At 51.4% G+C, this 22,805-nt stretch overlaps 1 protein-coding gene across 1 annotated transcript in view; it reads right to left on the bottom strand.

The window, feature by feature from the left end:
* The window catches only part of TRERF1 (transcriptional regulating factor 1), a 207,427-nt gene that overhangs the window by 18,328 nt on the left and 166,294 nt on the right, over nt 1-22,805 (bottom strand). Inside the window, exons 5-14 of the mRNA XM_040249682.1 lie at nt 20,905-22,569; nt 19,493-19,539; nt 18,453-18,603; nt 17,107-17,412; nt 13,328-13,715; nt 12,198-12,264; nt 10,832-10,971; nt 10,595-10,698; nt 8,997-9,072; nt 975-1,063 (exon numbers count right to left, since the gene is read on the bottom strand). Coding sequence (XP_040105616.1) covers nt 975-1,063; nt 8,997-9,072; nt 10,595-10,698; nt 10,832-10,971; nt 12,198-12,264; nt 13,328-13,715; nt 17,107-17,412; nt 18,453-18,603; nt 19,493-19,539; nt 20,905-22,311 — 2,775 coding nt within the window. The 5' untranslated portion in view covers nt 22,312-22,569. The remainder of the gene's footprint in view (nt 1-974; nt 1,064-8,996; nt 9,073-10,594; nt 10,699-10,831; nt 10,972-12,197; nt 12,265-13,327; nt 13,716-17,106; nt 17,413-18,452; nt 18,604-19,492; nt 19,540-20,904; nt 22,570-22,805) is intronic.

Genomic DNA, 22,805 nt, shown 5'->3' with positions numbered 1-22,805 from the left:
GTCAACAAGGTGTGGGACCTTTAAGAAATAATAAAGCCTAGGACAGGAGGGGTGACTCAGGACAGACGGGAGCTGCTGGAACACAGGGCAGCAAAGAGTGCGGTGGCCTCCAAGACAGAGTAAGGTGGGTGCGAATTCAGATCTGCAGATGGAGGCAAGTCGGAGAAAAACTGCACCTATTTGCGATTCTCATTCACTCAAGGCCCAGGGTTAAGGACAGGAGACAGGAACCCAGGACAACACTGAGGCCCAGCCCAGAGCCAGCGGTAGTTGTCGTCTGAGACCCTGTTCTCCTTGGACCTGAGCATTTTCATGACCTTAATAACTCAAGTATGGTTCCATCATTCATCGGTTTGCTAAAACACTGAATCATTATAACTTTTAGCCTAAACCACCTCTCGGCCAATTAAGGCCTATTACATTTATTATGTGCTGGACAAAATGCTATTTCATCTTGGTGACAGAACTCTCTTTTGCTGTGAGATGCTATATATGTAACATTTTATTGCTATTATTACTGTCCTTATGATCAGGGGCCCCACAGCAGAAACTCTGCTACCAGCTAGGGGCGGGGCTCATATTCTCCCTTCTCTGGATCCCCCCTCCTCCCACCATGTTCTGTCAGAAACACGACAGATCTGTCAAACACACATGAAATAAATTTTATAAATTGTGAACCAGCAGCCCCAAGCTTGTTTTATTCTGATAGAATGTATAAATCACACATCTTTATTGAGATAAAAATACCCCTCCATACCACTGCCACATCCAAATAATCTATGCCCTCCTCCCCCCACCTCCTCAACACCAGGGCCCCGCCATCCATAACAAATACCATCCTTTACCAACCCAAGATGGAAGACATTGTTTTGGTGACAGTCTTAAACCAGCAATAAAATAATTCTATATGTATCTTTAGGTGCACAACTTCCCAAATTTGGTTTCAAGAGAACAGTGGGAAAAAGCATGCTTACCATCTTCTGTACAAAAATAAAGTCTTTGCTGTAAGTGGCTAGTGCTTTATTAAACAGTTTTCTTTCTAGGGAGGTCCACTTGTCCGAACCTACAACAAAACACAAACTGCATAAAAAAACAGCCCAGTTCTTCCCACTTGTAGATGCTGGTTCACTTAGTGAAGTTACAAACTACAACTGTTCAGTGTATGACATGTAAATACCCACACTGCACTTCTTCTTTCTGAACTAAAAGCCAGTGCAGTGTAATGGTTAACAACCCTGCCACCTGGGTTTAAAGCTTAGCTGTGGCCTTGACTTGGCAAGTTACTGAACCTAAGACTTGATTTCTTTACCTATGAATGGGAATAATTCTGGAGTGTCTCCACCTCTTAAAGGACTTTTGTGAAGGTTAAAGAAGATAATTCCAATCTCCTAGTAACTGGAAAATCGTGAGCACTCAGCATATTTTAGCTACAGTTTTAATATAATTAGGGAGGGCAAGTATTCATGTAGGCAGTGCTCCTTGTGCGTGCTGGACTCAGCAGTCTAGTGGGGAGAAAATCAGGAGCCAGTGCATTCAAGGGGATGACTGCAAGGATGAGGGCAGGGGTTGGGTGCTTGTGGGGCACAAAGGAGGAACACCAGACTCAAGAGAAGCTGGGAAGGCTTCCAGGAAGAGGAAACACCTGAGCAGGGTTTTAAAAGACACAGAAGCAAGTCGGGCAAGAATGAGATGGAAGGACTTCCCTGATGGTCCAGTGGCTAAGGCTCTGCACTCCCCACGCAGGGAGCCCAGGTTCAGTCTCTGGTCAGGGAACTAGATCCCACGTACCACAGCTAAAGATCCCACATGCCACAACTAAGACTTGGTGCAGCCAAATAAAAAATAAATAAAATAAATATTTAAAAAGGAGATGGATGGGAATTCTGGGGAGCAGAAGTGGCGAGTGCACAGTCAGAGCCAAGTAGTGAGAGGATACATTTTATTCACTTATTCAGCAGATATTTGTTAGATATTTAGATTGCTGGGTGGAGAGGATCCCCCAGAGTAGGAAATGTCAACCCACTCCAGTATTCTTGCCTCGAAAACTCCATGGTCAGAGAAGCCTGGTGGGTACAGTCCATGGGGTCGCAAAGAATAGGACACAGCTGAGCAACTGAGCACACACATGCAAGACACTAGTGGGGAGAAAAGCTAATACTTATAAGTGCTTACTATATGCCAGGTTCTAAGACCCTTGAAGATACTAGTCATTTGCTTCTACAGACAACCCTATAAGATTGATATTACTCCTACTCATTTTACAGATGAGGAAATGGAGGTGTTCAAGGAATAAGCAGTAATCTGGTATGGCTCAGCTACAGGATTCCAGCAGAGGGAAGGCAGATGAGGCTGGGAGGGACCGTTTCCTGATAAACCTGCAAACCAATGAGGAAGAGGCCCAGATGTGTCAGGCTGGTGTATCTGCCTCATGGATGAGCTTGCCATTCATGTCAAAGTAGGAACCGCAGACAATCAGGGAATGGTCCTGGTCTATTTCCAAGGGAAGTCCTATTTCTGTGGGCTGCAGAGAAGGCTCAATTTCTGTGGCTGGTTAGCAGAAAACTCAGCCTCATTCTAATTTTTTGAATTCCCTATATCTCTGATTCTTTGGATGGTATATGTCTGGGACTTTGACAGGCTTCTACTTTTCAAAGCTGTAATCTCCAAACCATAGTATTTTTCCTTCCAAGTAGGACAATCCCAAGATTTCCATTTTGCTATGGTTCACTGAGGGGCTGAAGTATAGAAAACCTGAATTGCTTCTTCCCTCAAAAGATTCGGCCTGAATCAGTTGATTAGGTGAAACCATGCCCGGCAAGCAGGAGGTGAAGATCCTAGGATCCTTGAGAAAATATGTGACTTGGTGATGTCAGCTCAGATTTCTGAAATAAACACCTTCTCCGTGGGACTCCCTGAGGGGTCCTTAAGCCAAGAGCTCTGGCTCCAGTACAGAATACACTCTCCACATCAGGGCTGGTCCAGGTCTCTAAAAATCACCACCTGACTCCTTTAGTTTGCAAATTTCTCTAAAGGCAAAGCAGCTTTCTAATTAATCCTCAGCAGAAGGAAGCATCTTCCACTGGTTCTAGAGACCAGGACATCTCTGGTTGTCCAAACCATCGTGACAGGGAGGAGAAGTAGGGCCAGGGCTTTGGTGAAATTCTCCTAGAGTGGATGTGAGCAGAGGAGGTTGGTGGGATTTCAGGCTCTGGAGTATTTTCATCATCATTCCTCAAAATTCTTCCAACATTCAAGAACTTGGGGTCCTGGCTCTCATCTGCTCCCACTGTCCAGAGGCAGAGACAGAAAGAGTGAAACAGAAAGGATGGACCAACAATTGAACAACCACAGAGGAGTCATGGTTCCTTTTAGGTATCCATCAAAACAGTAAAGAGAGGTCAGAGAGGCGATGGTATACGTGGAACACGACAGGGACATGTCACACCAATCGAGTCCCCTGACAGACGTCAGACGTATAAGGAGAGTTTTGTTCTGCCCTGATGCAGGTCCAGTCTGTGCAGCTCCAGGTTGCATCTCAGTTAGGAAGTTAGGGAACACTTTTTTTTTTTTTTTTTGCTGTGCTGAGTCTGTTGCTGCGCATAGACTTTCTCTAGTTTCAGTGTATAGGCTTCTCATTACAGTAGTTTCTCTTGTTGTGGAATGCGGGCTCTAGGGCTTGCAGGCTCAGTAGTTGTGCACAGGCTTAGCTGCCTGAAAGGCAAGTGGAATCTTCCCAGACCAGGGGTCAAACCCACGTCTCCTGTATTGGCAGGCGGATTCTTAATGACTGGGCCACCAGGGATGTCGGTTAGGGGACATTTTGCTGATGAAACCCCTCCCAATGAGATGAGTAAGAATACTTTCCATCTTCAGCTGGACCCTATTCCCCAGTCAAAGTGCAGCTTTAAACCCTCATGAGACACTCAAGGGCCATGCGGCCTTCTCAGGTCAGCACCCAGCCTCACACTGGGTATACTTTCTTCCACCCCACACCAAGCTCACCACTGGATTACTGCCCAAATCACAGTGTGAAGTCCCCAGGTCTGTATACCTGTGAGATGTCCCTTCATGTCCCCAGGTGGCCTGCCAGTTGTAACCCCACAAAGAGAAGTCACTTCCAGGACCATCTGTTATGGGGGACCCTCAAGCCTCATAGGGGAAGGAGGCCTGCTCCCCATCAACTCTCTGGTGGTTTGAGTTTTTTTTTTTTTTTAAATTTCTCTAGTTGCAGTGAGTAGAGGCTACTCTCTAGTTGCGGTGTGTGGGCTTCTCACACCCCTCTAGGGCTAGCAGGCTTCAGTACTTGTGGCTTGCAGGCTCTAGAGCACAGGCTCAGTAGTTGAAGTGCATGTTACTCCTCACCGTGTGGAATCTTCCCGGACCCAGGATGGAACTCGTGTCTCCTGCATCTTCACCACTGAGCCAGCAAGGAAGCCCTTCTCCGTTGGCTTTTAGGGCTGCTGCTCTGTGTTGGGGCCTCCAGTCTTCCTGATCCCGGGGTGTTCACTCCACACCACCAGTCTCTGATTGAAGTGGAAAAGCCTCTAGCTTTCCTCTGTGTGCTGGCCCAAACCCTGATGGCCAGGGTGGGGAGCATGTGCTCAGACGCTGAGAGACGGCTCCTCTAATCAGTCCTAGGGTCCATGGTTTAGCACACAGGACTGTGCTGTGCATGCGTGTCTGTCCGACAGGGGTGTCCATGAACTGAGAGACAGAGGCGGGGCCAGACAAGCCCATCCGTTCTCACACTCACAGTAGCAGGCTCTTTACTGCGCCCTGATCACAGATCACTCATGGGGCCAAGAATCTACTCCAGGTCTCCTGGGCGGCATTCTCAGGCCAAAACCTGGTATATAGACATAATATCTGAATGTGCTCACCCCAAATAATGAGGTCACTGTGCTGTGATTAAAAAGGGGCAACTTTAATCAGGAGACGGTTTGCTGTGAACCTGGTTCTGCCACTTAACTCCTTCTGCAAATTTACTTCTCTGAGCCTCAGTTTCCTCTCTTGTGATTTGGGGATCGTGACAGTCATGCAGTGCCTAACAGCATTTGCCCCTAACAGGAGGGGCATTGTGAATGTCTCAGATCTGGCCACTTGGACAGAAGATTCCAAATAAGCTTGCCGCCATGGAAAACATGCTGTCCGTGCTGATGTCCGTGTTAGTGGCACTCGTGAAGCCCACTAGTCCCTGCTGGTGTTCCGTGTTGCGTGTGTGCACTCACGGTCTTACTCCAGGCCGCTTGGCACTTGCACAGTCTTCCTCTCCCTGCCTCGAAATCCTCCTGTAATCCATTGAGGTAAGGTTCAGCATCTGTCCTCCTGGAGACTGTCTGGCAGAAGCGTTTTCCCCATTCTAGGACAACGTGGTTTTTTTGTTTTGTTTTGTTTTAAGCCAGCTCTTCTGGGATTCTGTTTCTTGGACAAAGTCCAAGATAAAAATGCAAAAACCGAGGCAGGGAGCTGCCCCCACTTCTCGCTTGGCCACCCTCTCTGAGATCATTGCTGTCCACTCAGCACGTCCCTAGGGTCAGTGGGCTGACACCCTCCCCCTCCCCACCCCACACTCATTCATTCTCCCTGGGGATTCCTGGCTAGTGGACTATTATCAGCAGGGGTCCCTAATAAGATGATTAAGCCTAATTACAAAGAGCCTAATTAACAGGAGGAAACCAGTGCTGGAACAGTATCCAGAGGAGAAACGTTCTGAGCTTCGGTTGCCGGGAGACAGGCTCTGGATGGTGGTGAAATTTGGGGCAATCTATAGAGAACACAGGCAATTAAAGAGAGACCTTGAGGGGTGAGAGAAAGTTTGGGCACAGTGTCTTTTAAAGAGGGTCTTTCTGTCTTCCTTTCAATCTTTTAAAAACTGTTTTGATGTTGTCACAAAGGTTACATAAGAAAGACATGTTCATTGCAGAAAAAGGAGGACTTGTTTTTATACCAGATCTTCATTTCATGAAAGATTTTCCATGATGGGTGAAGGCTAATTTTTTTAGGGATGCATGTGAACTGGGTGATACCAAAGTTCCCTCTGGAGGCAAAAGGCAGGGAGGCCTTGGTCTGAATCCAGAACCTGAGCTTGTCTACTAACCTTCTCTCCAAGCGCTGTGACAGGCCAAGCAGCGAAGTGCATAGTAACTCGGTTCCTGCCCTTTGCGGGGGTTAGTCTCCAGCTAGCAACATGGGCTAAGAATGCCTGCGAGGTGACTTCACAGCTATGCTTCTTTCAAAGTATTCTCTGGAGCATGTAATTCTGTCTCCCCACCAAAGTGGGGCAACTTCCAAGACATAGACCAGCCTCCCTCGACTGAATGGGTATTTCCTCCAGGTCTCTCCCATCTCTGGAGTCAGGTCAAGGTTCAGGACCTCTTGAGCGCTCGGGCTGTGGGGGGTGCCCATACGAGCCTCTGCTGAACTCTTGCCAAGAGTCCCAGGGCCACCTCTGATGCCCTTCCACTCTGCGCCCATCTGCAGGAATGACCAGCTCAGCGGAAAAACCAAGGATGCTGGAAGTCCTCTAATCACAGCCAGGCATCCTCACCCCCTTGACACCCCCATGTTCAAGCCTTCTCCACCCAATCCAGCTGCTGACTGGGAGCCACTGTAAACAACAGCTGCCCACACATGGGTGGAGGGTGCGGAGAGAAAGCTGGACAGGCGCTTTGGTATCAGTTTGAGAGCCCTGAAGGCCACAGCAACAGCGCCACCCTCAGGATCCTAACTGAGCTCCTCCAGGTTTGCTGAGCAGCCCCAGATCTGCGTGAGCAGCCCACCCACACGGGCGTCTCTTCTGGGCTCCAGAACTGGCCATTCTTCCCTCTTCTTTCTGAACTGCTTGGGGTAGGATGAGGTGGAAGGGCAGTCAGGAGTAAAGTCAGGGAAGTGATTTTCAAGGGCCCCTGTCTCTGTCTCCCCCCGAACCCAGTCTTTCCACCTTCCCTCCAGGGCACAAGCCAGGGAGGTCTGACCTCTCTCTCTAGACAACTGGGAGTCTGGAATTCAACCCTTCCTGTTGTGTCCGACTTTCTGTGACCCCACGGACTGTATAGCCTCCAGGCAAGAATACTGGAGTGGGTTGCCATTTCCTCCTCCAGGGGATCTTCCCAATCCAGGGATTGAACTCGCGTCTCCTGTGTCTCCTGCTTGGCAGGTATATTCTTTACCACTGAGTCACCTGGCAATCAAAGTTTTTAGTCCTGTTTCAATGTTTTTGTTTTGTTTAGGGTGGGGGTAGTTTCCATCCCACAGTTTTCCCATCTTTTCCATGTCATGACACACATTAAAAAAAAAAAATCACAACTGTTGCTTGGCATGCTGGAAAGAACCAGAGGGGATTTAGGTTCCAGAAGCGGTTCCTCATTGCTGGAGCTGACCCGCCCTGAGGCACTAGCCACCCCAGTCACCCCGGGGGGCGGAGGGCAGCTGTGGCAGATGGTTGGGAAGTCTCACCCACTAAGCAAAGAAGCTTGACACAGGCTCCAGGAGGCTGGACGGCCTGTCAGGGTTTAATGGGCAGCAGATGACGCTGGGAATTAAGAGAGGATTGAATTGTTTCCACAGCAGATTAGGGAGTACTCCCACATCTTCTAGCCACATTCAGGGAAGACACCGAGCAGGAAATGATGGAGACGATATTAAGAAACTGGCTCCTTGAGGCAGACAGTGGAGGCGGGGACAGGGAGCCCTCTGAGAGCACCGTGATACCTGCAGAACAGCCCTCCCCTGAGGCCACATCTGGCCACCTGGATTGAGGCCTGGAAAAGGCACCACTGGGTCCCTAAGGCCACTGAGGCAGTCAGCACCTACCGTGCAGGGTCCCCCCAGGCACCAGAGACACCTTCAAACGAATATCACCAAGGGGCACTGGAGGAGCCCGCCCTCTCTGAAAGAGAGGACCTGGGCAGGCTCACGGAGATGCCAGAACAGACGGCTACCGCTTAATGGAAATACAGACGCTGACTTCGACTTCACTTTCACCACAAGCTCCCCAACCTGTTTCCTTGTCTTTTCACCATTCTCACCACATTCAACTCTCTAAGGTGTGTGCTCCTTCCCTCTTATTGGTGATGCCATTATTAATCCACCCGCTTCTAAGATAGTGTACATGTGTGTGTATGTGTGTATCTATGCGTACAAGTATACGTAAGTGTATATGTTCATGTGTGTGTGCTCAGTCGTGTTCAACTCTTTGCAACCCCATGGACGGTAGCCCACCAGGCTCCTCTGTCCATGGAATTCTCCAGGAAAGAACACTGGAGGGGACTGCCATTTCCTACTCCAGGGGATCTTGCCGACCCAGGGCTCAAACCGGAGTCTCTTGTGCCTGCATTGGCAGGTGGATTCTTTACCACTAGCCAGCTGGGAAGCCCCATGTGTATACGTATAGGTACATGTATACATGTGCACGTACGTGTCTTTCTCCTGCTATTCGTGTGATCTGTTAATAACTGCCTCCTCCTCAGACTCCAAACTGCACAAGGCAGTACTGTGTCAAAATCTGTCAGTCACTTCCTCATCTTAAATTGTTCAATAAATGAATAATAATGGCTACTAGAATGTGCCAGGCAAGAGGCTCCATATGCTCTCTCTAGTCTTCACAAAATGCCATAAGGGATGGAATATGAGCCCCACTTTACAGGTGAGGAAACCAAAACCACAGAGGGCCACGGGGAGCAGGTAAGATTGGATTCCAAAGCCGAGGGGCCACTGTGAGTTGCTGCCTCTCTGCTCTACCCTCTGGGGCTCTCTCCCACTGCTACATGCGGGGCCCCTGTCCACTGTTGCCCAGCTCTTAGCACACCCAGGAAGGGAGGAGACAGACAGACAAATGCCCAACAGCAACCAGTTGGTGGACACAGCTGCCCCACTGGCCACGCCCCAGAGGCCCAGGGTAAACAAGCGGCACTGAGGAGAGAACGGGTGCTCTCTGTTAGTAAAGCGGACACGAGCAACATGCAAACAGTGAGCCCCAGCAGGGCCCCGGCACCTACCGGCATAGTGGTAATTTGCTAAAGGATGACATTTTAACCTGACTGGTTTCCGCAACAGCAGCATTTCCAGAGCAGCCTGCAGACCCACGGGAGAGAAAAGGCAAGAGTCATTCATGGGGCTGCGCATCCTCAGAAGACCAACTATCCCACAAGGAAGATGAGCCAGCATGGCAGGGCCCGAGGTGGGGGTGCTGGAAGGGAAACAAGGGGAGACTCCCCTATTTGGGGTCCTCCTTCCAGTCAGCATCCAACAGGACTCATCATTCTAATATCTCCCCTGCCCATGCCTGCAGCCAGCTAGTCATGTCACAGAAACACAGATGGCAGCCCAAATGCCACTCCTTCCTTGGTGAGGGCCCCGCCGTCAGAGATACGGTGGGGCCTCCTATGAATGGAGGCTGAGTCTCTGGGGAAGGGTTCTGAGGAAATGAGTGGGTGACTTGGAACTGTTTTTGCAGAAAAAAAAATTATGTTTCATTATAACTGAACACAAACAGCTGTATTAGTAATAACTGTACTGCACATTGTCCTTCCAGGGAGCCTCACTAAATAACCTATTCAAATCTGCCTCCTTCAGCCTTGTTAGGGTTCTTTAAAAATGGCACAAATGGAGTTGAGTAGTGGATGGTTTAGGGGCAGAGCAAGGTCTGGAATCTTGCTACTCCACGTGCGGTCCATGGGCCAGCAGCCTGAGCATCCTCTGGGAGCAGGTTACAAATGTAGGCCCTTGGACGCCAACCTCCTGAACTGTTGCAGTTTAACAAGCCTCTCCACGGGATTCGTGTGCATGTTAGAAGTTTGAGAAGCATAGCTCTGCAGCACTGATCTTAAAAGGTCAAGGGGAGTTTTCCAGCGTTCTAAAGAATCTCTGAAGGGTATCAACAATCTTGCGAGAAGGTAGTACTGGGACATTTGTTTGCTTATGCATTTTCCTAAACTTACAAACCAGGAGGCTAGCTCTGGTATAAGAATCATGTATTTACTGAAGGGAAAGCTGAGGCTAGTGATGTAGTGCTCCAGCCAGGGGTCCCAATTGAGCAGGCAAATGATCAGCTCTGATTCTGGGAGAAGAGTCCCAACATCCTGGCCTGGGTCTGCCAGAGAACTGTGTCAAAAGTGGAAGAATGACACCAGATGGTGTGCAGCAAACATCTCTCTTTGGTTAGGGCAGCAAACAGTTCTATGGACATCAAACTCTGATTTTCATGGTAGGGAAGAATGAAGAGCAGAGAATGACAAGCTTTTTTAGGCCAAATCTTGTTTCAGGAAGGCCTTCTACCTCCACCATTGCAGACCTGTTTCCTGATGTGAATTATAAGACCGCTGAAAAGAAATTCTAGTTTCCCAAGACAGATGTTCAAATCATTATCACTGAGGAACAGATGTGTATACAGAAGTCCAACTGGAGGTTTTCTTGCAGGCTTTCAAATTCTGACCTATTCACTGAGATAAGGAATACAGGAGGGCACACTGACTGGTCATCATCTTATGAGTTGGTTACATGGGATGTGAGACAACACAGGAACTTGGGGAAATGCTTTTCAGAATTTCCACATGAAGAGTATGAACTGGGAAGCCTCCTTTTCATGGTTCCTTACCATCACATCACCTTTGGCCTCGAAGAGAGAGTGCAAAGCAAATTCAGAATTGGTCCCTCCACCTGGCAACGCACTTGAACAGCATAAATTCAGGAGATTCTCCACTGTTGGGAACAAAGATAGGGCACTGCATCAGAAAGAGCTCAGCGTCACCAGAAAGACACACTGATCCTAGAGCCAGAGGCCCCCGGGAGAAATCCAGCCCTTCCTGCCCAGTTCTTCCCAGGCTGTCAATACCTCTTTGCTGGAGGTCGTGGTTTTCCAGCTCTGGCCAGGGCTTCCATACTAGTGTGGCCCTGTGTGTGTCCTGGGCCAGGGCAGAGACATCCTGGAGTTCTGGGATCTCCGCTTGGAATCGCAAGCCAATGTTGATGCGTCTTTAAATCACAAGAAGAAAAACAACAGTGTGGTCTTCAATTTGAAACCAAAGATAACTGTCAGGGACTTGAAAACGAAGGAAAACAGCTCCTTCTGCAACAAGAATGCAGGGGCGTTTCCTCACAGTGTGATCTGAAGATTCCAGGCATGACTTTTTCACTGGGATAAAGAACAGCTTGAAGATTGGGAAGAGATGCCACCGGAAGCAAGGGAGAAGCCTGGCTGGGGATTCTTAGCTCCCTAGAGCTGGGGAGGGGCTTCCCTTGTGGTTCAGCAAGTAAAGAATCCACCTGCAGTGCAGGAGACCTGGGTTCGATCCCTGGGTTGGGAAGATCCCCTGGAGAAGGGAAAGGCTACACACTCTAGTATTCTGGCCTGGAGAATTCCATGGACTATACAGTCTATGGGGTCACAAAGAGTTGGACACCACTGAGCGACTTTCATAGCTGGGAGAGGGAGGGTGCTAATGAAAAGAGGACAGCTGCCCAGAGCATGGCCAAAGGTACCACTTGACCCAATGGAACAAAGTCCTTATTTTATTTTTATCCTTTCAGGCCACTTTCACATAAATGATCCCATCTGACCCTCACAAAGGCCTGTGAGGTAAGCAAAGCAGTGATAAGTATTCCTACTTAACAGATGAGTTAACTCTACAAAGGTTAACTTTATCAAGATCAAATAACAAAATGGTGCTGGAACCAAGTTTCCTGATTCCTGACTCAATCTACTCACCACTCTACCAACTGGCTTCTTTTGCATTTATCCATGAAGAGAAAAAAAAAAATTTTTTTTTCTTCAATTATATCCCCCAACTCAAGTATTCAACAAGCCCATTTGGAGGCCCAGCCAAAAATCTTAGGGAGGGGGTAAAGGAGCAAGGTGAAGCCTCCTAGGGAGCTAGGTACCCTGAGAGAGATGTCACTGGGGACATGAAGGCCTGAGGCCCCCAACCAAACTGGCTCATGGAGCTGGAGATGGGGACACTAAGGTTCTCCAAATACGAGGCTCCACATTTTTAATGCCTTTAGTCTGTAGAAAAGGCCTTGAAATACTGGAAATTATAGGGTAACCATTATACTTGAGAAATACCACGATCCTACAATGTCTACAACTTCTTGCCCAGTGGCCACTCGGCCCCCAGAAGTACTAGCTATACTTCTTAAAGCTCCTCCTCCCTTTTCTAGGTTGAGGCTTCTGTTCTAAAGAATAATCGGCTCTTCCTTACGGTTCGACATCAACGGTCTGCTCTCCAGGCCCCGGGGTGACCGTCAGGTTGCTGCCATCAATGCTGTCTGAAGCACAAAAACCAGAGGTCACTGGTCAGCAGAGAAGGTACTAAAGAAACTAAACTAAGCAAGCAGTTACCTGAACAGTCATGGTAGGGCCCCTCTCCTACCCAAACCATGCAGGAGTTACCCCAGCAGTCTCTGAGGAGCTGGAGTGTGGAGCAACGTGGCTTAGGGTTTCCCTATTTCTTAACACCTGGCTTCCCTGGTGGCTAATATGGTAAAGAATCTGCCTGCAATGCAGGAGGCCTGGGTTCGATCCCTGGGTTGGAAGATCCCCTGGAGAAGGGAATGGATACCCACTCCAGTATTCTTGCCCGGAGAATCTCGTGGACAGAAGAGCCTGGCAGACCACAGTCTATGGGGTCAGGACAAAGTCAAACACAACTGAAGCAACTTAGCACACACACACACACTTCTCAGAGTAAGGACAGGCCAGCTATCTCTCCGGTCTACTACTCTTTGTTCATTAAATTTTTTTTTTTGGCCTGCACTGTGCAGCTTTCAGAATCCCAGTTCCTGGGCCAGGAGTCACACTTGGGCCCTTGGCAAGTGAAAGCCCCGGGAGTCCCAACCAACGGACCGCCAGGGAATTCCCGTTAAGCTTTCTTGTTCTATGACATTACTCTTGCTCTAGAAAGAGATCCTGCTACAGGCCTTGATCTTTACACCGCGTGCTAAAATGTGGAGGTGTGGTCTTGCAGCTAATCCTATTTGTACGTGTACTTAGTACATTGACTTTGGGTGTCTTAACACGATTCTCCACGGCGCACTTCGACTGTTTTTTTTTTTTTTTCCCCTCCCTCATCCCAGAGAAACCCTAATGAGCTTTATGCGTTGGTCTCCGCAGCTAGACTGTGATTCCCTTGAGGGTAAGTATTCTAAGAATTCCTAGCACGCAGCACACGGCCTGAGCCATCTCAAAGGTCTGTGGGCCACCTGAAAGGTCTGTGAGGTGAAAGAGACAAGGACAGAACGGGAGGCTTCTCAGGGCAGCACCCACAGCCAGGGTGCCCCCGCCACCCCCCGGGCCCCGGGGTGGCGGCGGCGGGGCTGGGGGGCGACTCACTGGAGCGGCAGAGCAGCACGCGCGGCGTGGGCGTCAGGGGCGTGAGGGGCAGCTGCGGGTGGGCGCCGGGGCCGTGGCCGGCGATGAGCACGTTGCTGAAGAGCCCCGAGCCCTGGCGCACCGGGCTGAGCATGGGCGGGGGCGTGTAGGGGGGCAGCTCGTGGGCGGGGTCCAGGAGCAGGTGGTCGCCCAGCACCCGCGGGGAGCGCAGCTGGCTCTGGTAGAGGGTGGCGCCCGAGTGCGAGGCGGCGAGGTTGGGCGTGTAGGAGGGCGGTGGCGGGATGAAGAGCGGCTCCGGCCGGTGCCGGAACTTCTTCTTCTCCGCTGGCGCGCTTCTGAGGGCTTCCTCGGCTTTGGCCGCGCCTGGCTGGTGCTTCTTGGGGATTTCCTACGACGGGAAGAAGGGTCCGGCTCAGATCGGGGGCTCTTCCCTCAGGCCCTTGCCACAGGTTGAGGGGAGGGGGCAATCTGCGTTCTAACGGGAACACGCCCCGCCTCCCCCGCCCCGGGCTGACCCCAGCGTCCCCTGCCTTGAGAAACGGTCACAGCCATCTCCGGCAAGGCGAGATCTGGTGGCTTGGTTAAGGGAGCCGACTTTGGTTTGGGAGGAAATCCCTCATGTCTGGAGACGGATTGGGGGTGGGTGGGTGTAGGAACAGTGGGTGGGCAAGAAAGAATAAATTCACATTCTTTACTGCTTATCACCGCATTCCCATCTGCTGAGCGGACTCCAGCTGAGTGGGCCCTTTAATTCCCCACGGGCTCCCCAGGGACGGACATGGGGACAGATAACACATGTTCTAAGAAGGGGACAGAATCGTCTATTCAGGGAAGCTGGCAGAGGCTGTGGGGCAGGAAGACGGAGCGGGGGCGGGGGGTGGGAGGGTTGGGGGGGGCCGGACAGGCCTCAGCCAAAGCTCCCAGGGCCAGTGACCCCCACACTGGGCTCTCCCTTGGAGGTAACTGTCAGGGTGGAGGAGGGCCAGCTGGGATCTCTGAGGCCCCCCTCTCATGTGCTCTCCTAGAAGTGGACCCGCTGACCCTTCCCCCTCACCGCCCTTCACTCCTGCTCCCAGCACTGCTGGCTCTCCTCTGTGGCAAACCCTTCTAGGTTCGTTTCCTGTCAGCCGGGTTAGTTTATTTTATTCCAGCAGAACCAAGCATCTTCTGGAAGGAAGATTTGCCACATGGAAACAGATAGACTAATAAGTAAACATATGCATGGAAGGAGATAAAAGCAGGGCATGCCAAAGCCAAACATAAACAGACTTGGTGTGTGCCAGCATCAGCTCAGAAAACCCAGAGCTGGGTGAGGCCGGAGAGACTGTGGTGCAGTTGTCGGGGGGAGGGGGTGGTGGCGGGGGTGCAGGGGGATACCTGCAGGGAAGTTCTGGACAGGCTGTGGTCCCCTCCCAGGCCCTGCAGGCCAGTGCCTGTCACAGCTGTGGTCCCTGGCAATCCTGGTATCCACCTTGGTGCCTCAGTAGGAGGCAGCAGGGGGTGATGGGAAGGGTTTCCATGGTCATGTGACCTGCCCCAGTCACCCCTCAGCTCTGGGCTTCTCTCCCTCTAGCTAACCCCGCTGAAGGCAGTTCTGCTGCCTTCAGCACTTCAGGCTGCCCCTCCCTGTCTCCCCCTCAGTTTCTGGGGTGCCATCCCAGCCCCTAGCAGGGGAGTTTAGGGAAGCAGAGAGGTGGGGAAAGAAGGGGCAGAGGAACTCACCCCCAGGGGGCTCTCCTTAGGCCACAGAGCCCCAACCTGCTTTCTTTCCCCACCAGAGGGCTCCTCGCTGCCTGAAGCTCAGATGGAGAGGGGCTGAGGAATGGGGAAAGGATGCCCATGCCCCGCAACTAGGGGAGCAATCCTGGTGCTTTACACCCAGTTCCTGGGTGACTGATGAGGTCAACTGAGGACTCTGCATGTCTCCAACACTGCACCAGGATCCAGACCTCTGACCACAGGCAGGGCCAGAGGCCCCTCTGGGGCTCTCTCTCCTTGAGCCTCTGGTTCAGTGACAACAGCTCTGAACTGGAACTTTCCAATCCTCCAGGCAAGGCTCTGAGACTGTGGGCCAGGGAAGGCCCCCAGAAGGTCAGACCTGGATATCACCTGGGAGGAAGTATATACGGAGTTCCAGCCAAGCAGGGCCAAGCACTGAGAGGTTTTAAAAGCTCTCCAGAAAGGTGACAGCCACCAAGGAAGCCCACTCCCTTCCCCCTGAGGTCACAGGAGAAACCATGGTTCTCAGAAGGGAAGGGTCTCAGCTGTCTGCACCCCAACTGACTAGGAGCACAGTGGGGATTAAAACCCAGGGCTCCTCCCTGAACATTTTCATCTCTTAATATAAGTGTCAGGGCCTTGCTCACACGCACTCAGTCCTACTTCATGCTTCTACTTCAGCTTATCTCCTCACAGTATCTTTCTCACCTTTGCCACAAAACCGAGTTCATCTCTGCCTTCAAAACTCTGTCTGGAACTCTCCTCATGATGGTCTTCTAACACCAAAGGTCCCTTGCCTCATCTTAGTCCCTAACGACCTTAGCTCTCGGGGTATACTCCCCACCAGCCCCATGCAGGGCAGTGCTGCCTTGGTGTCTCTGTCTTGAATTGAAGCAGACCTGCTGCCTGGGGCTCTGACCCCTGTGTCACTAGGAACCTGACTTTCTCCAGCTTCAGGCTGAAAGTTTCCAAAGGGTAGAAACAGTGTCTCTCCCAGCAAATCAGGCACTTCCTGGGCAAAGAGGGGGCCTGGCGGTGTGGTTTCATCTCTCTCCCTGTTGCTGGCCCCCAGGACCTGCCAGCTGATGGGAATCCTTACCTCCAGAGGTTCTCCATCTGTCTTTTTCCTCTTCTGAGCCTTGGTATTATGTAGAGAACCAAAAAGGCTCTTTCTGGACTTTTCTAGTTCTCTTAATTATTCTCCCTATCCTTCTCCTGGCCCAGCCCCACCTTTATGCCTCCTGGAATCCCAGTGGCCACTTATTCTGTGAGAATAGGTATGACCCAGCACAGCACTTTGTGGGGAGGGGACAAGCCTGATGTAATGAACCATAGGGGTTCCAGACTCCAGGGGGGTTGGGGGCAAGGGTGGGGAGGGAAGGAAGGGGAGAAGGAAGGAGACAGAGAGAGATCTCTGTCCCAGAGCCAGGCTAAGCTGCTTGGGTGAAGCACTTGGAAGCTGAGAAAGAGAAGAGCAGTAAGAAACATGAATCTCTTTGCTTTCTTGAGATTGGGGGTGGGTGTCTCAGTGGAATTACTTTGGGAACCTCAATGAATCAGGTCCTCTGAGAGTATTTATTTATGCAGAGGTGATACTGAAAATATTAAGCATCTGCTAAGGCTGACCATCAGCATGGATGCCTGGAGGACCCGCCGTGCCAGGGGGTTACATCTCTGGTGGATGGATCTGGGGAGGTCTGGAGATCCTGGGGGAGGGACCAGGGAGGGCCCTGGGCAGTAGCTCTTTGTGATCTGGAACAGTACTTCCATATTTTAATCACTATGATCATCAGCTGAGTTATCACCTCTGTTTTTAATGCAGGAACATCTTCGGGTCTCTCAGAATCTAATCTGGAACATGAGCCTGGAGTACTAGGATTTACTGGGTAGCAGGTAGATTGGGCGCAGATGGGAATTCCCAGGGTGGCCACAGGGGCTCAGCCCCAAGGAGCCATGCCACGTCCGAGCTCTGGCCGGTGGCCCAGGCAGATCTGTCCCCATCTCCAAGAAAGCAAAGGGATGTCCCCACCTCAGGCAGGTGGGGTGGAGCTGCAACTCACAGCGGGCGGGTTGGGGGCAGCCCCGTGGGGCGAGTGTGGGGGAGAGAGGGTCATCCTCACGAGCACGGGCATCTCGTCGTCCGACATCGAGCTGGCTGGCTTGTCTCTGGCCGAGGGGGCGGCAGCGACGCTGTTGGAGAAGCCCTGAGAGCTGGGCTTGGGCGGGAGAAGCTTGACAGGGACAGACACGGGCATGACCATAGGCGTGAGGCTTTCCGCCTCGGGAGGGAGCTGAGGTGGCGGCGGCGGAGGCGGCAGTGGCGGCTGGGGCTGAGGCGGAGGCGCCGGGACCTTCTCTCCTTCCTCCTACACAGACAATAAAGGCTTTGATCCTGGGCTCAGAGCAGCTCCCACAGTGGAGCATGCAACTTTGCTCTTCCTGCAACGTTCCTGGACATCATGCGTGGGTGACAGAGAACCGCCTCAGGGTGGCTTCCTTCCCGCCACCCTGAGTCCCTTGGCTCCAGTGATGCCCATGGGCAGTGGACAAGGCACTCTATTTTCTACATTTAAAAAATCCTGACCACTTGTATATTCAAACAGACAGTGAAGAAAAATTTCTGTGTGGTTGTCATTGCTTTTAACGAAAAGGATCTGGCCTTAGAATCAGGCAAAAAAAAAAAAAAGAAGGAAAAACCCCACATAAGCTTTCATGTAGGACCTTTTAATTCTTTGGGCTGCAGTTGACTCATCTGTCAAATGGAAGACCAAGATCTTTTAACTGGCACCGTCAAGAGATGGCGTGACCTGGATCACATCAAAGTTTTTGGCGAACAGTGCATTAATCTCATAGACTTAAATTAAGATGCACAATATTCAAAGAATCAAGAAAATTCTTTTGAGTTTTAACCTAACTCTAAAACTGCGTGGCTAGTTCACCACAAGCATATCCTGCCTGAATAATCCCGAAGGTCTTTAGATGCTAGAGTCTAACACTGGTGCCCCAGTGAATAGAAAATGCAGCTGGGAGCCTGGGGGTCACACTAGTTCTCCCTGGCCACTGACTACTGATCTGAAAGGCCTAAGGGACCCTGGTCTTGAGTGCTTCATGCAGCAGAAGTTAAAAATAATATTGCATCTCCATGTTTTCTTTGCTGTCTTCTCCAGAGCGTGGAGAGGCTGGGATCCCCCAAAAGGATTTCTATCACCTCAGTTCTGGATTTTTGTTCATGGTGCCAGTGGAAGTGAGGACTGTGTGACCTGGCTGGCTCCCAGCGTCAAAGCTTGAGGAAGGACTACACCTCTCCAGGTCCCCCAGGTGGGGCTCATATTACTCCATCTGACGGCAGCAAAGCAAAGCAAGCAGCACATGGCCAGGGAAGGATAGGGGCTGGATTCCTGCTTACCTGTTTGAGGCTGGGGGAGGCCCTCATCCCCCCATGGGACCGCATGTGGCCATTTAGGGCGGGCAGGCTCTTGAACTCCTTCAGGCAGATGGAGCATGTCAGCTTGTTCTTGGCATCAAACTGCTCCCCAAACACTCCTTTGGGTTGGCCGCTGCTCAAGGGTAGGGCCAAGAGGAGAGGACACGCACATCAACGAAGGGAAACAATGACTCATCACAAGGCCACACATCCCATGATGAACCCGTTTCATTCACCCAGAGCTCCCACGGCCATGGCCCCTCACCAGTTCCCTTCGGAGAACTGAGCCCAATTTGCAGATGGAAAACGGAGGCTCAAAAGTAGGAAAGGGTATGCTTAAGATCATGCAAAAGATGAACCAAACATCTTTCTTCATTCCAGGCTTTCACGTGCTGTCTTCTTCCCCCACCTCTGGCTTACTACCCTTCTAGAAGCAGGGTGCTTGGTTCCTCCTCTTCTAGAAGCCTTCCCTTAGAGATATGAGTCTCAGTCCTCTGATAAGTCTTCAGATTACACGTCTTAAGTTTGTCAGGTTCTGGCTAAGTCTTTAATGATTTACCAGACCCACGAGGGGAGAAAACAAGACTGTACTATTTCAGTATGGCATCCTCAAAGCTTCGTTCTATGTCTGGCACATAGTAGGTACTCAACAAACACTCACTGAATGGATAAGAGGGCAGAACATGGGCTTTGGAGTCTATGTCAGCACCCCTACTTTTTCAATGTGCAAACTTAAGCTCTCTGAGACTCAGCTTTCTCATTTGTAAAATAATAATGATAACAGTTAACAGTGGTTGAGTGCTTACTACATGCTAGGCACATGGTAATCACACCCACCCTCACTGAGTTACTTTTATTAGACATGATATGGAATAATAGTAAGTGGCTCAACCACAACAGCTGCTATTATTGTTCTTATACATTTCTTTGAGGACTTTGAATTTGGAAATGAATCATGAGACAATCCAGGAAAACCTCCCAGTCTCCCCGCACGCCAACAAGCCTCCACGCATCCATCCTACCTTGACTCAGGAGACCCTGGCTGGGCTCGGCCATCAGGTAGGTGCATCTAATTTTGAGCATTGCAGGACACCAGAAGAAAGAAGAAGAAAGAAAAAAAAAACATGTTTCTGACAGGAGGGGTCTTTGAGCAGTGGGAACACCAGGGCCTGCCCTTCTAGGATTCTTCCCTCTCTCTGCTTCATGCTGACCGGGCTCATAGCTACTCATGCCCTTGCCCTTCCACACTTGAAACTTCCACTCTTCTTTCCCCGATGCCCCTGGGCTTGGGGCCACACCCCTGAGGATGCCCCGCCAGCCACAAGGCCACTGGGACTCAGTCCCTCACCTCCTTTTCCTGCTCTCCCCGTCCACCCCTCTGTGCATGGACAGACTCCATTCCCAAGAGAGACACAGAATGGAGAGCTGGATGATACAGCCTCACACAAGACCTCCTGCTGGAATTCTTTTTCGCCTGGGCCGTGTCATCTTATTCTTGTATTCAGAAAGGCTCTCAGTTACTACTGGCCTGAGTCCTAAACAAAACAGGGTCAGAGGGAGTTATCTCTGGCCTTCAGCCTTCATCAGAGCCCTCTCTTCATTTACCCTGGTCTTATTCAAGGTACCCTCCTCCCTTGAATCTGTTGTCACTTGAGTGTAGCACTGGGAACACACCAAAATATGAATGGTGCCCAGCACACAGTAGGCAATTTTATGATCAAATGTATTTGGGAAACAAGAGTTAATATCTGTTACCCGCAGGCTGAATCTGATCTGCAGACATAGTCTGCTTGGCTGGACTGTTTTTAAAAACCCTGACTGTGGATGTCATTAGTTGGGGCATCGGCCCTCCAGTCCACAGAATCCATACCAGGCCATTCTGCTTATTGACTTTACCTGCCTGGATCCTGTGGGCAGCTAAGGTTTTTCACCTCTGCAACTACATGAGATATCCCCTCATATTGATTTCTCCCAAGAACACACCCCCTCCCCCGAGCAATGTCCACTAAACATTCTATGGAACTCCTATTCTGAGCAATAGACTTTGAGAAATGCTGTCATAATATGGTCTCCCTCCCCAGAAGGGAACAATTTCATAGGAAGTCCCCTAAGGATACAGACCTAAGGGGGACGAGACCACCCCCCACTGTGTGGTCCCTGGGCACCTGATGAGGCCTCGACCATGACATGCATCATTTGGGACCTGATGTATATTTTGGCCGCCTCTTTAGTGAGATTATAAGCTCTACGGGCAAAAGACTGAGTCACAACTGATTTTGTATTCCACAGTGTCTGGTTAACGTTTGTGGAATAAAGAAAAGAACACAAGTGTCGGAGGGGTTTGGAGGATGGGACTAGGCACTGCACTGGACTCAGCTCTGGTTGGCACACGCGCACCCTGAGATCCCGGGATTAACGTCCACTCTGAGGATACCTGGGGCCACACGGCACTGGGAGACAGCTGCTGGTGCTGAGACCCCATGTTGTTGAGGTGGATGCTGCCAGGGGACAGGAGCGGCCGGTGCGGGAGGGCACTGCTGGCCCGGTTCAGGTCGGAGCTGGCCGCGTCTCCCATTCCTGTATCTGGAGGCCCCAGGTCCCCGTGGGAGCTCAGCATGGCCTGGGCCTGCCTGTCGCTTGGATACGTCTTGGGCTGACTGTCCTCAGGCTGCTGGTGCTGAGGCAGATGGCTCTGCTGGTACACGGGGTGGCCGAAGGGCTGCTGGGGCTCCTGGTAGTAGTACTGGGGCACGGAGCCCAGCTGAATCAGCTGGACTGCATGTGCCTGCTCCGGGGTGTATTGGTGGGGGTCCCTGTGATAAGGGGGCTGCAGGTGCATCTGGGGCTGCTGCGGCTCTGGCAAAGGCTGTATCATGGGTGGGGACTGGTAATACTGAGGTATCTGCATTGAACCCTGCCGTGGCTGCGGCTGCGGCTGCGGCTGTGGCGGGCGAATCTGCTGTTGTGGCGGCGGCTGCATTTCTTGCATGGACACCCGCTGCTGCCCGGAGTGCGGCTGTTGCTGCGGCGGGTAATACTGATGCGGCTGCAGCTGCTGCATGTGCTGGGATAGCATCTGGGGGGCCTGAAGCGACTGTCCTCCCTGCACCGGCATTTGGGCCAGCGGTTGCTGGTAGTCGTAATACATGTGCCCTTGGCTCGGGTGCTGCCCAACCTGGAGAGCCGGTTTGGATAGCCCACCAGTGAAACCAGGGTGAGGCTGCTGGGACGCCTGCTGGTAGCGGGACGGGAGAGCCGGTGCTGGGGCCTCCATGGGCTTCTGGGACAGCAACTGGCGGAGGGCGCTGTCGGGCGCTCCGTCCATCACCGCTGACTGGGTGTGCAGCACCTGGGCCATATTGTTGACCTGAATTCGCAGGTTTTGGTTGGCAAACACCTGGGTGAAAGAGTCTAGCTTGTGCAGGACACCGCTGGTGAGCTTCTGGGTCCGGATCTCGCTGGCCTGCGAGTAGGTGTACTGGTAGCCATCGGTGGGCTCCGCCTGGGCTGGCGCCCCCCACATCATGTTCGAGTTGGTCAGGTTGCCACGTAGCTGGATGTGGTTTCCAGGCCCTGCGTGGCCTCCCCACCCTCCCTGCCTCGAGGTATCCACTTGGCCAAGGTTTTTGGAGCCAACAGCCAAGCCTAGACCATCCCGAGTGTCTTGAGGGAAGTGGGGGGAGATGGGTGATGCCTGAGGGGCATCCATTCCAGCCCCGGGCACTGTATTCCCATAGTTGTGGTTCAGCCCGCCGTGGACGCCAAGTGGTGGCTGTTGGTAGAAAAGGTTCTCACCACCGTGGGCCACATGGTTGGTCTTGTATAGCTGCTGGTCCCCCATGGTGCCTGCCCTGGTTGTGAACGTCCAGCCACAAAACCATACAAAAAGGTCAATGACACAAACCCGAAAGGACTGAAACCCTGAGAAGCAGAGAGAAAGCGTCCACACTACTCCACGGCTGACATGTCCGTGATCGTGGCTGCAGCCAGGTGTTCCTGTTGGCCTCTACCGCGCATGTGCAGAGCGAGGGGTTTTACATCCTCACCCGGGCTAAGGGACTGACCAAATGCCACCGTGGTGAAGAGATGCTGCTCACACCTGCAAGACAAGTTGCAAAGGACAGGAAAGGACTTACTTGGCTCATTAGAGAAATAAACGCAAAACGGGAGCCTGGATTAGAAACAGTCAGTTTCATACATGCCACACCTTTACAGTGATTCCGCATATCTTGACCCTCACATAAGATGTGAACTCTCTTACTTTCAAGCTATTGCTCAACGGCTCATTAGTTAATCGATTCGTTAATTCATTGTTTTGCTCACTGATTAATTCAT

Source organism: Oryx dammah, unplaced genomic scaffold (assembly GCF_014754425.2).
Source record: "Oryx dammah isolate SB20612 unplaced genomic scaffold, SCBI_Odam_1.1 HiC_scaffold_11, whole genome shotgun sequence".
In the NCBI taxonomy this organism is placed as follows: Eukaryota; Metazoa; Chordata; class Mammalia; order Artiodactyla; family Bovidae; genus Oryx; species Oryx dammah.
This window is presented reverse-complemented; position numbering and strand designations above follow the sequence as displayed.